Source organism: Panthera leo, chromosome A3, assembly GCF_018350215.1.
Source record: "Panthera leo isolate Ple1 chromosome A3, P.leo_Ple1_pat1.1, whole genome shotgun sequence".
NCBI lineage: Eukaryota > Metazoa > Chordata > Mammalia > Carnivora > Felidae > Panthera > Panthera leo.
In genome coordinates, this window is record NC_056681.1 from 73,167,848 (window position 1) to 73,186,173 (window position 18,326).

Genomic DNA, 18,326 nt, shown 5'->3' on the forward strand with positions numbered 1-18,326 from the left:
TGCGCCCCAGTGACGAAGCCCATCCTCGGGTGCGGGAGGTGGGGAAGGGAGGGCAGGCAGAGGATTTCGCTCGCCCGTGCGAGATCCGGGACGTGCTGGCGGCGCCCGCTCCGAGCAGAGGTTAGAGGCGGAGAGAGCGGGGATGCTCTGCAGACTAGGCTGGATCCGGTGTGGGAGGAGTGCAGGACGTTGACAGGGAGGCAGTGCGCGCGGGTCGGGCTGTCCCTGGGGGCTGGCATTCCCTCGGACCTGCGGCAGCCGAAGCTAGGGTAGTGTGGGCGCCCGTTGTTGGGGGAGTGGGGGGCGCGGAGTGCGTCCCGGCCCCCACCCCCCGCCTGGCTAGAGGCTGACCTTTGAGCCCACGGGTCCCCGTAGCTAGTTCAGACCTTCGTGAAGCGGGGCACTCGATTTTTGCCACTTGTTAATTATTTAATTTCTTCGGGACCAGGAGCGTTAGTAGGTAGTGCTTTCCTGCCTCCAACTGCACTAGTGTCTCGTTTCCTCCAATTCAGAAAAATCTTTCATGACGCTTGCACTTGGAGTTGCTGATTAGTGAGAACTGCTAAGTTCTTCATGATTTTTTTCGGTCAAGAGAGGTTTCACGGAGGATGTAATTTTAAAATACGTGACAACTAATTGAAGGATCTAAAAAAAATGACCGTTGCATATTCACCCTGGCTTAATGGGGAAACAGCAAGTATTCTCTTCAATCATATCAGCAACCAGAAGCATTTTGGGCATATTTCATATCATTAAGGAAATGGATCTGGAGGGAGAAGGAGAATAGTTGACAATTAAAAAAACAAAAAACAAAAAAACCTTGGTTTAGTTTGGGGATCATTTTCTTGGACTGGTGACTTATACAAAAAATCTGTTTCTTTCTTCCTTTCTCCTGCATCCTGGGTATAGACTGTCAGTTTCGGATCCAAGGATGGTGATGGCAAAGCTTACCCGGGTTTTCTGTCAAATCAAAGCTGTCACAGAATAAATCCCGTTGCCTGCTGCGAAGCCCCCACGCACTGCAAACTTCAGTGAGCGAACTGGGTAATCAGTGTTTGGATATGCAGATCCCTGATTTAAAAGGCGGGGTGACCCCCCCAAGAACCTCTCCTGGGGGAAGAAGCCCGCAGGTGCAGTGAGGCGTGTGCGGGTGTTGGCGCCCGCGAAGACGCCTTGCCCGGGGAGAGGGAGCCGGGGCGCCCGGCGGGGTCTGGCGGCCGCGCACTGGCGGCTCATCTCCGGCGGCGGCGGCGGATGATGGTGGCGGCCGGCGCACTGGGCTGTGTCTGTGCGTCGCCGCGGAAATCAGCGCCCAGCGCTGCACACTGAGCCCTTGCAGGTCCTCCGCAGCCCGAGTCTTGGCGAGGACAGACCCGGAGCGCAGGGGCCGCGGACCCGCGCGCGGGGGGGCCGGGGGACGAGTGGGGTCGGCTTATCATGGCGGATCGGACAGCTCCCAGCTGCCAGCTCCGGCTGGAGTGGGTGTACGGGTACCGGGGTCACCAGTGCCGCAACAACCTGTACTACACGGCCGGCAAGGAGGTGGTCTACTTTGTGGCTGGGGTCGGGGTGGTTTACAACACCCGAGAGCACAGCCAAAAATTCTTCTTGGGACACAACGACGACATTATCAGGTAAGGAGGTGGCCCGAGGTGGTGGGGAGGGGTTGGTATGGAGATTGGAAGCGTGGGGAGAAGGATGACCAACCTGGCTTTGCTGGGGTCAGATCTAGGAGCCCTGTGGAGTAAAGGATTCTCTCTGGAACTGCATGGAATTACATGGCTAGGGCACACACGGGGTGGGGGGTGAAAGTGGGGAGGGAGAGATTTCTTTCCTCTTTATTCCTCTGGAAGTCTTTTAAATCTCTAAGGAGTTGAGTGTCCTGATGTGTTTTTTTTTTTTTTTTTTTTTTTTTTTTTGGTGTTCATTACTGCTACAAGTGGAAGGATCCTGGGTAACCATCAAACACTTCTTCCTGCCCTAACTAGGTAAATGTAGGACCAATAATCTGAACTGTGGGTGTCATCTTTGGTAGGCTCCTCAGTAGGTTCCTCAACAAGCAAGAGGATTTTAAAAAATCTAGAAGAAATTTTTGCTACAGGTAATTTGGAATCTTCATCCCAGATGCTTTGAAACTGGAAAATTTCTGCACTGGGTGGGGAGTTTGTTCTCTAATATTTCACTTGGCAGTGTTTTAATGCAAAAAAAAAAAAAAAAAGCATATTTATACACTAAATGGATGCTTCCACAACATCACTGAGGTTATGAAAGGCTGGCAGCTGCAGGACCACAAAATCCTACCAGTTAGTCCCCAGAATGACCAACATCTGCCGGTGAATGGCCAGGACTGATTAGAAAAACATGACTGGATAAATAGCCTTTTTAAGGGGCCCTCCCCATCAAATTTTAGAGGGGCATATTTTGATTCTTGGCCCTGTCCTCTCATCTCTGGGCCAGACGCATTTTCCTCCAGCTCTTGTCAGCTGCTTGTGTGACCAAACAAGGTGTGGTCCAGATGCTGTTCACAGGGAATCCCATGCAGCCTTGGGCAGTCAAGGAAGATTTCCATATGGGAGCCTCACCCACAGGGCTATTGACTTGCTGAGGGCATACTACAACTGACAGCGACCATATTTGTCCCTTCCAAACTTGTGTGTTCACTGATGTAGAACTTCTATCACATTTTCAGAATATTACCACTGTGCTCTAAGTTTGCCTTGCAGAGTGAAATAAATGGTTATGTGGTATAATGTAATGGTTTTGATTTCTCCTTGGGGAGAATGGTTCAAACATCTCACTGCCTCCCCCAATGTTCTGCTTATTCTAGAGCCTTTTTTTTTTCTGAGCCCTAAAGTTGAAAAATTGTTACAAAATGTAAAAACTTAATATTTACAAATACAGTAAGGTATATATTTTAAGAAAATCTTTTGACTTTTAGAAAATGAAGATTTTAAGTACTAGGAGCTCTATTCTTCCCAAGATTGGGTGTTACTGACGTAAAACTTTCTTCGTGTCACATGTGAGAAAATCGCTTTCTTCTTTGCTCCTTAATACAATAATGGTTGTGATTGGGGCATCTCTCCTAGATCTGTCCTCTGATTGCCAGGCTGATTATTAAAGTCACAGGTGCAAATGATTAAAAGTGACTGGTGAAAAGGTTAGATGTTTAAAAATTTAAACCGATTATGTTTTCTCTCTGTCTTTCTTAATTCGGTGCTTTCCATTACACCATTGAAAGAAGATGTAGCCCTTTGGGGGAAGGGAGAGAGTGGCAATTAAACAGAAAATTCCCTGGGGTTAAATGATATTATTGTGACAGTTCACTGAACTACTTTGAGGATTGGAACTCTTCATCTTAATTTTTTTCTCTGATAGGAAAAAAAAATGAAATGCACTGTTGAAGCTGAAGGTGGGAAAAGGGTGGAGTTGCAGTAAACCTCTGTTCTGACAGACAGCTGGACTAGAGGGGTTGCGATGATATATGGCTTAATTAAACACTCAGATTTGAAGAAAAGGTGAAGGAAGTTGTTTATATGACTGGGTTTGCAGGAAGCCTCAAGTGATGCAAAGAAAAAAAAAAAACGATTTAGCTTCTGTCTATTATGAAGGCAGTTGTATCTTTTACACTGAATAGTGGCGTAGTGGTAAGCCTGCCTTCAGAGATTGGATTTTACTGCTAAATGTTTCATGATATTTGGGTCTGAATATGCACAGGTGAGCAGAATTCTTTAATATCCACGTATGTGTTTGCACATAGAAATAAAATTAAGTCCAACAGATTAAAAAGCACAAACCACAGATCATTATGTAATTAAGAGCTGTAAAATTAGACTGTTTATGCTGTTACTTTGCTTTATCATAAATATATATATATGATGTATAGACATATATATGTATGATATATAGACATATATATGTATATACATGTGTCTATATATGTATCTTTTTTTTGGTGAATGCAGTACACAAACCATGTTTGTTTTTATCCTTAGTAAGTGAGACTCTTAGGTGCCATTTCTTTCATAATTTTATTCTCAGAAACACATTTGATATTTCAAATTAATATTGTAAATTGTTGGGAATATTCATGTATTAACTTGTGGATTTGGACAGGAAAATTATACTCTTTTATCTTTATGAATTTCAACTCTGCGTGTTCCTGTTCTACTACTGATTTCCCACTTAACATATTGCAGTTAGCTATTGAATGAGGAGCACTATAGCTAAGGTTTTAGTGCAAAAGTGTTTTGGGTTTTTGGAAAAATTACATGAATGTCCAAGCTCCTAACTCTTAATTCCGAAAAATGAGATAATGTTAAGTAATTGTCTATTTAGCTTTTGCCTTAGCTTGAAAGATATATTCATAATGCATGTATTTCCTACTGCTTTATTATGCAACTTTCTCTAGAATATTAACTAGAAAGCAGCCCAACAAATATTGATACCACATTCCATTTTATAAAAATGTGTGACCTCTGAGCTCACGATGAACTTTAATAATAATGTAGGATTTGGCAGAGCTCATTAGAGCTTAAGCGTATGTGTCCTCCTGTTTTGACAGACTATGTGTTTAGGTCAGATTTTTTAAAGCGTTGATATGTGAAGCATAATGTGATTTATTGGATGTGGAGGCTTAGTTTTATTCTTTTGAATGATTACGCTTCAATACAGATAACAGATTAGAGGATGATGCCATATTTTAGCCCTGATAACACTGTGACAGGACAGGTAAATACTAAACGCAGTGTTCGCTCTCCGGCTTACAACAGGGCTCAAATCAGGCTTACAGGCAAGGCTGTAATAGAAACTGGAATAATTACTAACTTAGTTTCTACTTCAGGGAGCAGATCATGACACAGAAATGGAGTAAATGAAAGAAAAGGTCATGAACACATTTGCTCTCTGTCACCTCCCTTCCATTTTCAGTGACTCCATTTAAGACATTTGTCTCCTTACTCTGGATTGGTATATTGTTTCAGACTAGTTCCCTGTCTCTGTTTTTCTTTTTCTTTTTTTCCCCCACTCTCTTTTGCAAGGGAGGTTTTTCTGCAGTACTCTCTTAGAGGGAAGTGTATTGACTTTGACTTTGCTCACACTCACTTATGAACCCCACCATGCTGGAGTCGTCCCAGTGAGGGGCTTGACCACTCAGGGCTTTGTTTATTTGTGAAATGGAGGTAATAATACCTAAACTGCAAATTGTAACTTTTGGAAGTAATGTATGCAGGTTTAGCCTGGGACCCGGCCCTTAGTTGGTATTCTATAAATGCTCTTGGTAGTGGTGGTGGTGGTAGTATTTGATCAAAAGCACACACTTAAACCACAAACAAAACAGATTCTTCATTGTCCACAGGCTGAAGCTCAAACTCCGTAGCTTTCCATTCCCTGTGGCTCTAACCCACCTTTCTACCCTTATTTTCTCTTTTTAAATTACATATTGTTTGCTTCCCACTTGCCATTTAATAAGATTACTTTGTCCCTTCCTGCCTCACACTGGAATGATTTATCTTCCCATCAACCCTTCTTCCCAACAATGGCACAGTGATGGGTTGTCAGACGGACATGATTTTGAACTTCGATCTGCTACCGGTTGGGTGACTTGGGGAAATGACTAAACCTGTGTGAGCTTCAGCCATCATCCGTAAAACAGCTTCTCATCTATAAATTGGGGATTTAAAGGTATCTACCTTGTAGCATGTGGCGATTACATACAAGGTGCCCCACTGTGTTTGGCAAACAGCCAGTGCCCGCTGCAGGGGGCCTGTAGTCCTGCACGGCCCCATCTGCTTTGGTTTTACCACTCCCAGGAGACCTTCTACCATCCCTAGATGAAGGGGTGCCTTGCATTCCTAAAGTTTTGCATCTTTCGTGACCAGTACTGCTCACTTAATATGTATCATTTAGTACCATTCTTTCCTTCTGAATATTTTCATTGATAAGTGTATATAAGATCTTTGAGGATGAGAATCAATTTAATAACCAGAGCCAACATTTTTTGAGTGCAGACTCAGCACTAAATGTGTCTACAGATTTACCTTAACCATCTTCTCAACAACCTCCTGACATCAATACTGATGTTAGCCCCAGTGTACTGATGAGGAAACCAGGGCACAGAGATGTTGAGGATCTTGCCCATGGTCACTATTTAGCAGGCTATCAAATGGGAATTGGAACCCAAGTCTGATTCCAAAATTGCTTCACTGTTTTACAAACTCTTTATTTTTCTCAGTTGCTGTGGTCACTACCACTGTGCCTTGTTTCTAACGAGTACTTAGGGAGCTTTTTGCTTCTTGTAACTCTGTTTATCAGTCCGGTGCTTTATTCAGGAGCATTTGAAGCACATTGCTACAACTCAGTCTAGAAATGGAACCATGTTCAAGTTCACCTCAGGAACATTACCAACTTTGAGGCAATGACCTGAAACAATGATCTACTGGAGGTATTCTTTAAAAATTAAATTAAGTCTCAATTGTGATGTGGCTGAAATAATTGGTGCTGCAAACACAGTTGAACTTGCTGAATTTAAAAAGAGGGGTCTAACAGCTATGGCTGGGTCTAGAGTGTTGAGTAAACAGGTTCACATGAAGGCCTGGAGATGTGATTTCATATTCATTGACCAGTTTGAATAAGGGAAGCACGGGGGTAACTATAAAGGATCAAGCCCATATTGAGTTGAGTGCCTGTTTTGCATCAGAATATATCTATATTTCATCTTGCATTTCCCTCTCCCCCAATTCTGAGATACAGTCTTCTCGTTTCACTCTGAGAGGGAATGGCTCTGAGAGGGAAGAGGCTCTGAGAAGGAAAAAGATTTAAGCAAAGTTATCTCGGTAGTACTATCAACTATTTGTTGGATCCTGTTCATTTGCAAGAGCATGAAATGAAAGGTTCTGATGGAAGTTTATGATCTGTTCACAAATGATCTTATTATTGTTATTCTTATAGTATATTTGGTGATTTTTATTAATATTTATTTATTCTCTAAATTGGGTACATTTTACTTGTTTATTCATCAAAAACTCATTTAATTTCTAGAAGGTACCAGATGCAGGGAGTGCGGCAGTGAACAAGACCACATTCTTGCCTCTGTTCTGGTGGGAGAGGCCAACAGTGAAAGAACAAGAAGACATGGCGAATAGAGATTGTAAAAAGTACTGAGAAGGGAATGATCATAGAGAGGGGCTGGGTTGGTGGATGCTACTTGTCATAGAATTCCAGAGCTGGAATTCTATGCTCTCTAGGGAGATGGCATTGGAGTGGAGACCTGAAGGATGAGATGGGGCAGACAAGTGAAGATGGCATGGCAGAGGAGAGGTTACATGCAAAAGCACCAGGGTGGGGAGGAACTTGGTGTACCCAGAATTCTGGTGTAGATACCCAGAGAAGGATCAAGGTTGTTGTAATTCTCATCCATGTCATTAATGCCTCAGGGGTCTTGGTACCATATGTCCTAGATTTCCCTGGACAGTCACAAATATTCCATTCAATTATTGTGATAGATATCTTTGTTCTTATCATATCATGGGTGTCTATTTTTAATTCAGAATATATGACTATGTTTTTATTTAGAAAATATGGTTACTCCATAAAGGGTCATTGTTTGAAAAACGTCATAGCAGAATATACTCTCTTACAAAGAATGATATTGGTCCCACAGGCAATGGTCAATTGGGATGTGGATTATACTGTGGTAATTGAAAAACTGTCCCGTGACAGCACCTCTAAGCAGAGTTGTCCTAGGGCCTCTCCTACCCACCAGGATTTGGATCTGAACACTCTTGCAATGTAGGTGACATTTTTGCCACCAAAAGAAGGAAGCTGCTGGGAAAGCTGACTTGCTGGCTTTGCTTCTGGGACTTCCTCTTCCTGAAGCCATATGGAAAACCATCCATAAGCCACCAGACTCTGTACAACTTCAGCAGTCAGGCTCCTCTTGCAGGTTTAACGCAAGTTTGTCATATGTGGATTGGTCTTAAGTGTAATTAAAATGTTTGAGAGCAAACATTTCTTCTCAAATATCCTTGTTCATATGAGTCACCTGAGCACTTGCTAAAATCTAGATTCTGAGTCAGTGAATCTTATATGAGAGCTGACAGTCTGCATTTCCAACCAGCTCCCAAGTGATGCCCATTGTTTCTGGTCCACAGGCCACAGCAAGATTTTAAGGACTGCACTGGTGTGTTTCAGAACTCAGTTGACCAGTGTTTTTTTCAACCCGTGTGATATTTTCAGCTGGTGAAATAGACTTTTAAAAAAAAGTTTATTTATTTATTTTGAGAAAGGGAAGAGAGAGCACTCACACGTGCACAAGGGAGAGGCAGAGAGAGAGAGAGAGAGAGGAGAGAGAGAGAATCTCAAGCAGGCTTCTCACTGTGAGCACAGAGCCCAACACGGGGCTTGAACCCATGAACAGAGAGATCATGACCTGAGCTGAAATCAAGAGTTGGACATTTAACCAATTTAGCCACCCAGGTAGCCCGTGAAATAGACTTTTAATAATATATGTAATCTATACATTTATTAAATTCTTAAATTAAGAGAATTGATGTTTTCATTAAGGTGATTCCTAGCCCCGTGTTGTAAATTCTCCAGAAAGAACCAAGCAGGCACTTGTGGGCTCAAGTTAAGGAAATGGTGAGCTTGTCCCTGCAGGCAGTGGAAGAGTGTGTCCACTGCCCTCGTGTAGACATACGTTTTTCTAGTCTCTTGAGTATATACCTAGGAGTGGACTTGCTGAATCATACGGTAAGTGTGTGTTTAACTTATTGAAGTCCTGCCAGATTGTTTTCCAAAGCGATGTGTAATCCCACCAGCAATGTCTGAGAGTGCCAGCTCTTCTGTGGCCTTGCCCACAATTATGTTCTGTCTTTTTTGATAATAGTCATCTTCCTGGGTGTGAAGTGGTATCTCTTTGTGATTTTGGTTTTCATTTCCCTAATGACTAATAGCACTGACCATCAATTCATAAATGTATTGATGATTTGTATATTTTCTTTGGAGAAAATGTCTACTCAAATCCTTTGCCCATTTTAATTGTTTTTTATTGTTGGGTTGTAAAAGTTCTTTATGTATTCTGAATATGAGTCCCTTATCTGCTATGTTATTTGCAAATATTTTCTCCCATTCAGTGAGTTGTCTTTTCACTTTCTTAATGGTGTCCTTTGAGGCACAAAGTTTTAAATTTTGATGATGTCCAATTTCTTTTTTTTCTTTTGTCCCTTGTACTTTTGGTGTTAAACTAATAAACCATTGCCTAATTTAGGGTCATGAAGATTTAGGCCTGTGTTTTCTTCTAAGAGTTTTAGCTTTGACATTTAGACAGATGATACATTTTTAGTTAATTTTTATGTATTGTGTGAAGTAGGGGTGTCTAGCTTCATTCTTTTGCGGGTGGATATCTAGTTGTCCCAACACTATTTGTTGAAAAGCCTACTTTTTCCCCATTGAACTGCCTTGGATGGCTCTAACCTTTGAATTCCCTTGGTAGAGGGCCCATTGTTTTCATTTAGAAGATACTGAACATTTGGAGACCCAGAAACCATGAAACAGTCATTAAAAAGATTAATCCAGAAGTAATAGAAATCTGAGGCTTTGGTTGCTATCCTGTTTGAAAAGATGGTGTTAGAAACTATAAGGATATTAAGATTTTTAAATATTTAAAGAATATAACTATATTTATACTTTGAGGAACCAGTGCAGTAGTTAGTAACTGCTGGTTTAGGGACCACCGACAGTCTATATATACGTTAGCTTTGTTTACTCCCAAAGATTCTTGCTTTTTAAAAATGAATTTCCAGCCTTCATCCTTGCTGCTCAAGACAGATCTATTGAGGCAGCAGAAGGGAAAGCAGAGGGAATAGTCAGAGAATGTGAATGTGCCCCTTGACCTCTACTCCTTTTTCAGTTCATTCCTTTCTTCCCCCATTGGGAGGCAGGCACCTGGATGACCTCAACACAGAAATTGAAGTATTCCACAGTTACCCCCTGGTGTATTTGTTTGTTTGTTTGTTTTTTGCCACCTCTCTTCCCATTAGCATGAAGGAGGGGAGTGGAGGGCCAGCAATACCTCCCTGAGATGAAAGAATCTTTCTCCTGACTGGCAGTACATAATACGTTGGTCAGAGAATTTTTCTAAAGCTATTGAGAATTGTTTTAAGGCATGAGGATTCTTGTTAAGTTTAGCTGCTACTCAACAATGTCATTAAAACATTTTTCTGTGTTCATTGTGAATTGATTCTATGGGTAAGATGAAAACAACATCCACAAATGACAGGATGCCTTCTAAATAAGCGATCGGTTGCAAGACTGAAACTTTTTCAAAGAAATCCAATTAAGGAGAGGATCATAAGGTGACAAGAGAATCTTTTGGAATTCAATTAGAGGAAGTGTGGCTGACCTTTTAGGCATTGTGCGGTTATTAGGGAGCTAGTCTTTCCCTAGTTCTTTCTCTTGTAAGAATCACAGGGATTCATACCTCTGCCTCTCTCTGGATAATATATGCTTTGATTTTCTATGACTGCAGACTGTCTTCTTAACTCAATGATCCATTTTGCACATAGTCATCCCTCTCCAAAATTCATCTCAGCCCTTCAGCACACATGACTATCCAGCTTGGTCCTATAATACAGTTGAATCGATTGAACTTTTGAATCTTAATTCCAAATTCCCAGGAAAGAGAATCTAATTGACTTAGCATTGGTCACCATGTCCACCCAGTCCAATCAGCTGTAGCCTAGAGGGTGGGACCATGTTTCAAAGGGCTGCCCCTTTAATAAAGTTTGTCTAAGACAACATCATACTCAATGGGGAAGAACTGAGAGCTTTTCCCCTAAGGTCAGAAACAAGACAAGGATGTCCACTCTCATCACTTTTATTCAACATAGGACTTCAGCTGGAAGTCTTAGCCAGATTACAATCTGACTAAGATTACAGTCTTAGAATACAAAAAGGAATAAAAGGTATCCAAATTGATAAGGAATAAATAAAATTTTCACTACTTGCAGATGACATGACACTATATATAGAAAACCTTGAAGACTCCCCTGAGGAACTATTAGAACTGATAAATTCAGTAAAGTTTCAGGATCAAAATTAATACACAGAAATAGGTTGTTTCTGAAATACACTAATAACAAAGTACCATAAAGAGAAATTAAGGAAATAATTCCATTTACAATTGCACCAAAAATAATAAAATACCTAGGAGTGAACTTACCAAACAAGTGAAAGACCTGTACTTTGAAAACTATAAAGCACTGGTGGAAGAAACAGAAGATGACACAAATGGAAAGACATTCCATGCCATTGGATTGGAAGAACAAATATTGTTAAACTGTCCCAGTAACAATACTGGTAGTATTGTTAAATACTACCCAAAGCAATCTACGTATTTAATGCAGTCCCTATCAAAATACCAACAGCATCTTTCACAGAGCTAGAACAAACAATCCTAAAATTTGTATGGAACTACAAAAGACCCTGAATAGCCAAAGCAATCTTGAAAAAGAAAAAACTGGAGGTACCACAATTCCAGACTTCAAGTTATGTTACAAAGCTGTTGTAATGAAAACAGTATGGTATGGGCACAAAAATAGACACATAGATCAATGGAACAGAATAGCAAGCCCAGAAATAAACCCACAATTATATGGTCAATTAATCTTCGATAAAGGAGGCAAGAATATGTAGTGAGGAAAGGACAGTCTCTTCAACAAATGGCGCTGGGAAAACTAGGCAGCAACATGCAAAAGAATGAAACTGGGCCACTTTATTACATCATACATGAAAGTAAACCCAAAATGGATAAAGAACCTAAATGTGAGACCTGAAACCATAAAAATCCTAGAAGAGAGCATAGGCAGTAACTCTCTGACATTGACTGTAGTAATATTTTTCTAGTTATGTCTCCTGAGGCAAGGGATATCAAAACAAAAATAAAATATTAGGATTACATCAAAATAAAAAGCTGTACAACAAAGGAAACAACTAATAAAACTAAGAGACAACATACTGAATGGGAGAAGATATTTGCAAATGACATATCTGATAAAGGGTTAGTATCCAAAGTATATAAAGAACTTACACAACTCAACACCAAAACCCCTACTATAATCCAATTAAAAAATGGGCAGAAAACACGAATAGACATTTTCCAAAGAAGACCTACAGGTGGCCAGTAGACACATGAATAGATGCTCATCACTCATCATCAGGGAGATGCAAATCAAAACCATAGTGAGATGTCATCTCACACCTGTCAGGGTGGCTAAAATCAAAACACAAGATAATGAGACACCTGGGTAGCTCAGTCAGTTGAGCATCTGGCTCTTGATTTTGGCTCAGGTTATGATCTCACAGATAGTGAGTTTAAGCCTCACATCAGGCGCTATGCTGACAACATTAAGCCTGCTTGGGAATCCCTCCTCGCCCCCCACTCTCTGTCTCCCCTCCCATTCAAGGTCCCCCCCCCTCAAAATAAATAAACTTAAAAAAAATTCTCTCTCTCCCTCTGCCCCTCTCCCCTACTTATACTCACTCTCTCTCTAAAAATCGCAAAAAACAAAACAAAAAGGAATAAAAACAAACAAAAAAACACAAGACAAAACAAGTGTTGGTGAGGATGTGGAGAAAAAGGAAGCCTCATGGACTGTTGGCAGGAATGCAAACTGGTACAGCCACTGTGATAAACAGTATGGAGGGTCCTCAAAAAATTAAATATAGAACTATCCTATGATTGATCTAGTAATTGCACTACCGGTATTTACTCAAAGAATATGAAACACTAATTCACCAGGATATTTGCACCCCTATGTTTTTTGCAGCATTATTTACATTAACTAAACTGTAAGAGCAGCTCAAGTGTCCATCGACAGATGAATGAATAAAGAAGAGGTGGTATTGAGATACAATGGAATAGTATTCAGCCAAAAAAGTAATGAAACCTTGCCACTTGTAATGTCATGGGTGGATCTAGAGGGCATAATGCTAAGTGAAATAATCCTGTCAGAGAAAGGCAACTGCCATATGATTTCACTCAAACGTGGCATTGAAGGAAGAAAACAGCAAGCAAAGGGGGAAAAAGTAAAATTAAAAAAACAGACTCAACTATAGAGAACAAACTGATGGATACTAAAGGGGGGTTATTGGGGGGATGGATAAAATAGGCAAAGGGAATTGGGATTATACTTAATCTTGATGAGGACTAAGTAACATGGAAGTGTTGAATCGCTGTACTGTACACCTGAAACTAATACAACAGTATGTTAAGTGTACTGGAATTAAAATTTAAAAAGAAAGATTGTCTAAGAAGGGAGGTATGGGCTGAGAAGGAATAAATGGCAGCTCTCCTAGAGGAGGTAGATAAGAAAAGGAGGCAAATGATTTCTTGATAGATAGAAAAAACAGGAGAGTGATGAGTCGAAGGTGAGAAAAGGCAAGGAAAGCGGATATGAAGAGGGCTTTAAATACAAAATATTGGTGATGAAGGGACACCTGGGTGGCTCAGTGGGTTGAGCTACCGACTCTTGATTTCAGCTCAGGTCGTGATCTCAAGGTTGAGGGATGAGCCCCGCATCGGCTCCATGTTGACTGTGGAACCTGCTTGGGATTCCCTGTCTCCCAGTCTCTTTGCGCCTTCCCCACTTGTGTGTGCAGTTGCTTGCTCTCTTTCGAAATAAATAAAATTTTAAAAACCCCAAAATATTGGTGATATGATACATCATGGGATTTTCAATTCTCATGAGAGGCGATGCCAAGGTGTGCTTAGGGAATGCTGTCCGATGGCTGGCGACCACAGCCTCAGAGGGTAAAGTGGACATCAAACATTTTCCTCCTGGAGTGTCAGTACTACTATCGAGGGTGTTGTCTCCCTGCTGGGGTCTGGTGGTAGAAGGGAGAGGGAAGTATATGGGAATGGGGGCTGATGCCAGCAGGTACCAGCGAGGTGGCCAGACGGCACTCGTAGGAGGGGCCGGTGCAGCCTGCAAGATGATGGAGGTGCAGCTCTTTGCCAATTGGTGAAGAAATATTTTCATACTATTTACCTGACACACATACTGTTGCGCATCTGCTGAACACCAGCCCTGGCCATGAGTGACATGAGTGGATCCTTAGATGATTTTGTGAGGTTGGCCATCTAACAGGTACTGAAAACGAATCTTCCTAAAGCCAGACTTGGACTCTGCTTAAGGCTCCCGGTTGCACAGGACAGGGTTCAGACTTCTTTCGCAGAGTCTCCAAGGCTTATTACAATCTGGTTCCTTGCCCCTCCTCCAGGCTGATGTCTCTCCCTGTCCTAACATCCTCCAGCCACAACAAACTCCTTGCTGTTCCCTGAGCCTGGCTGCCTATTTTGTGTATCTTCATCTTTGCATGTGCCATGTTGGCTGCCTGAAATGACCCTCACTTCTCTGCTTGTACAGTCTCTTTCTTCCTTCAGTCTCAGTGTAGTGTCCTCTCCCCCAAAGCCTCACCTGACACTAAAGGGCCTATTTTTAGGCCCTTCTTTCTCTATACATCCAGGCAACAATGCAAGTACCTGCCTTCTGGAGTCATTGGATTGTGTTGTGTTTGTTGGCTTATTCATCTCTCTACCTTACAGATCTTTACTTATAGATCTACTCCGATCTGAGTTCTGAGTGTGTCCCCTTGTGTCACATGCGTTGTGGGCTTAGTAAGTGCTTAACATATTTTTATTTGTGGTTCTTCATATCTCAAATTATTTGGAAGGAGTGAGGTGTAAAACAGATGATATTTCTATAGAACTCATTCCATACATACTTTGCAGAGAGAAAATCCTGAAGATATACTGTCAGCTGGCATGTAGAGGCAGGATGCAGAATCTTGTTTTTAAAAAATATTTGGGTGACAATAGTGACCTTCACTGTTCTTAAGTCAGACACCAAATCCTATTTATCTTCTTCCTCCTGTTTTCCTGGTCTAGATGGAAAATCTAGCCATTGAAGACATAACGTGTTTTTCTATTGAAATATATCTATGGATCTTATAATGAATGAAACACTTTTTTTGAATGACTTAAGATTTTTGACTGTGTTATGAGGAAAATCTTGATTTATATCCCTTTAGCTTTAGGAAACATCGTGATCTTTTAAGCAACTTTTGAAAACATGATGGAATGCTTGTAAGAAACATGTTTGCAGAGATTGTAAAGTAACATCTGCTGGCTCTTCGTTCCCACTCCAGAAGAGTTTCCCCCCCACAAAATACAGAAGTAGGCGTTCAAGGGCAGGCCTCCTAGGGCAAGTGACTTTTGAAGGATGAAGAGCAATTTGGCAAGCAGGTGGAACGGGAATAGGGGAGGGAAGGAACACCAAGGAGGGCACAGCTTGTGCAGAGGCCCAGGGGCTTGGGAACAAGGTCTCCTGGAGGGAGAGGCAGTGGTTCAGTATTGCTGGAGTGAGGAAGATATCGTGGGAGATGAAGCCGGTTACGTGGCCTGGGACTAGATCACGAGGGGATTTGCATTTCCCCCCACGAATTATGGGGACCAGTGAGAGGATTTAAACAGGGTGAGACAAGGCCAATTTACATTTTAGGAAGATCACTGAAGGCAGATAATTTCTACTTTATTTATATTAACCTTTTCTTTGAGATTCCTCCCCACTGAAGGCTTTTTTCCTTCAGTGCCAAACTTCTCAGAAGCGGGAACACGGCATCATACGGGGGATGGAGTCCTGGGGGATCTAACACAGCACTGGCCCTGTCTCTAGCCAGATGAGTGAGTTTAGGTATGGTGCTTAATGTGGGCCTCATCTAAAAATGAGCTGGCAGACTGTGTGATCTCTAAGACCCTTCTAAAATCTTTTCTAATCAAAGTGCTGTGATTCGGAGTTGTCTCCATTTACTGCCTTCATATCCTTATTCACTCCTTAATGTAAAGAACTGGTTTCTCCTTCTACCAGCCACTGCAGTCATTTCTGAAGCAGCCCCAGTGACCTCCAGTGCTGAAGGAGGCCGCATCAAGCTTAACCTCTTCACAGCATTGGGTACTGCTAGCCAGCCTCTACTCGACAGTCTCCCTTTTCTGTTCCAGAGGTTGTAGCCCCTGGTTTTCTCTTACCTCTCTGACTGACCTTGGTCTTCTCTTCCCTAAACCCACCTTTTATGTGTAAGGACCCTCAACATTGCTCACCAGGTGTTCCTGCCCCAAATGCATGATCTGAGGGTAATCATGAGGAATACAAAATAAGGGACTTTCTTCAACACGGCTGGCCTGTACTTTGCAAAAAAAAAAAAAAAAAAGTCATTCTCATAAAAGACAAGAGATTGTAGAGTGGTTCCAGATTAAGGGGGACTAAAAAGATCCACCGTAGGGCAGTGTGAGATCCTGGATTGGAGTGGGGAGGATGGTTACAAATGATGGTATTGGGATAATTGGTGAGATTTGAAGATGGGACCACATTTCAGGTACTAGCAGGATTCGACTCTAGCAATGCAGTTATGTAGGAGAAAGCAGCAGGATTCTACTCTAGCAATGCAGTTATGTAGGAAAAAGCTCTTGTCTTAGGAGATACATGCTGGACTATTAAGGAGTGAAGAGTCATGAAAGCTGCGAATTGCTCTCAACCATTTAAGTAACAGCAGCAGCAAATATGACAACAATAATGTGTCTGTGTGTGTTTGAATGTGTGTCTGTGTCTGTGTTCCTCATGGCATCTGTTCTTTCCTCTTCTTATTCTGTGCTCTTTCCCCAAGACCTCTTACACTGCCTCCCCCCTGCCTCCATTCTTGCCCTCACATTCTGTTCTCAACATGGCAGCCAGTTGATCTCGTTGCATTGGGAGTCAGGTCATGTCAATTCTCTGCTTGGAATCCTCAGACTACAAACCAAAGTCCTAATAATGGGCCTCTAAGCCTCTATGGGAGAATTTGGCCTACTGTTGTTACCTCTGTGATCTAAACTATTTTTTCCCCATGTCTTGCTTCACTCCAGCCTCACTGACCTCTTGACTGCTGCTTGAAAACCCAAGTGCTTCTCTGCCACAAGGCCTTTGCACTAACTGTTCTTTCTGTCTGGTTCCTTCTTCCCCCAGACATCCATGTGACTTTACTCACCTCCCTTAGTTCCCTGCATCAGTCAGTGAGGCCTTCCCTGATTACCCTATTTAACATTCAGACCCCTCTCCAGCACATTCTTTATTATCCATCCCTGTTTTATTTTTCCCCTTAGTTCTTATTTATTTTGTTACTTGTTGTTCTCTTCACTAGAATCTAAGCTCTCTTTGGGCAGGACTGTTTTGTTCACTGCCCTGCCTACAGTGCCCAGAATGGTGCCTGGTATGTAGAAGATACTTAATAAGTAATTTTTGAATGAATAAATGAGCAAATTGTGTTTGCTCATTTAATATAACCCCTTTGGAATTTCAGCTTAGAATAGGACTTCTTTTTTGGATCCCCTTTGATAGATTGTGAAGCCTATGGATTCCATCTTAGAATAATGGGTTTGTTTGTTTTGTTCTATCCTTTGATCAAAGTGTAATATAGATACTGAAAAGTTCACATTTGGATCAGTCTTCACAAACTAATGCACCTATAAACCTCACCCACATCAAGAACCAGAACATTACCAGCACCACAGAGAACCTCTGGTGCCCTCTTCCAGCCATAACCCCCATTGTAAAGGTAACTTCTATTCTGACTTTTAACAGGGTAGATTAGTTTTGCCTAATGTACTTTAAAAAGGAATAGTACAGTATGCATTCTTTTGTGTCTGGCTCCTTTCAACCAACATTACATTTATGAGACGCATCTGTGTTTCTACATGATTATTCTCAGTTCGATACTATAATTTATTGATCCATTTTACTGTATCTGGGCACTTGTGTGGATTTTTGTTTCTTTTGGCTACTTCGCTATTCTAGTACAAGTAAACATATACATGTAATTCCACACAGGAGTGGTATTTCTGGGGCACTGGGTGCATGATAGGTCAGTGTTGCTAGGCCCCCCATACAGTTTTCCAGAGTATATCAATTTATACTCACACTATCACAGAATAATGTTTCTTAATGCATATAATATAATACATAAGGAGGATTAGAAAGAAAATGAGCTGTTTTGAAATATAGTTATAAAACTATTTTTAATATGTCATGGTGTATTACATGTGCTTTATTAACTCACACAACTGAAAGGTCTAGCAGTCTTAATAATTATGGATTTCAAAGTAGTGATGAATATACATGGTATTTTAGGGATCTGCTACAGCTTTAATGTAATATGAAAATATCTGTGATGTTATTGGTCTCAGGGTGACAGGTACTGCTGATACTACTCTAATTTGTTGCCTATATTCTGAATGATAGGCA

At 41.5% G+C, this 18,326-nt stretch overlaps 1 protein-coding gene across 1 annotated transcript in view; it reads left to right on the forward strand.

Annotated features, from left to right (window-relative positions):
- Positions 1–1,437: 1,437 nt before the first annotated feature.
- EML6 (EMAP like 6) overlaps positions 1,438–18,326 on the forward strand; it is a 277,088-nt gene continuing 260,199 nt past the window's right edge. The window contains exon 1 of the mRNA XM_042932287.1: positions 1,438–1,634. Within this exon, the coding sequence (XP_042788221.1) occupies positions 1,438–1,634 (197 nt within the window). The remainder of the gene's footprint in view (positions 1,635–18,326) is intronic.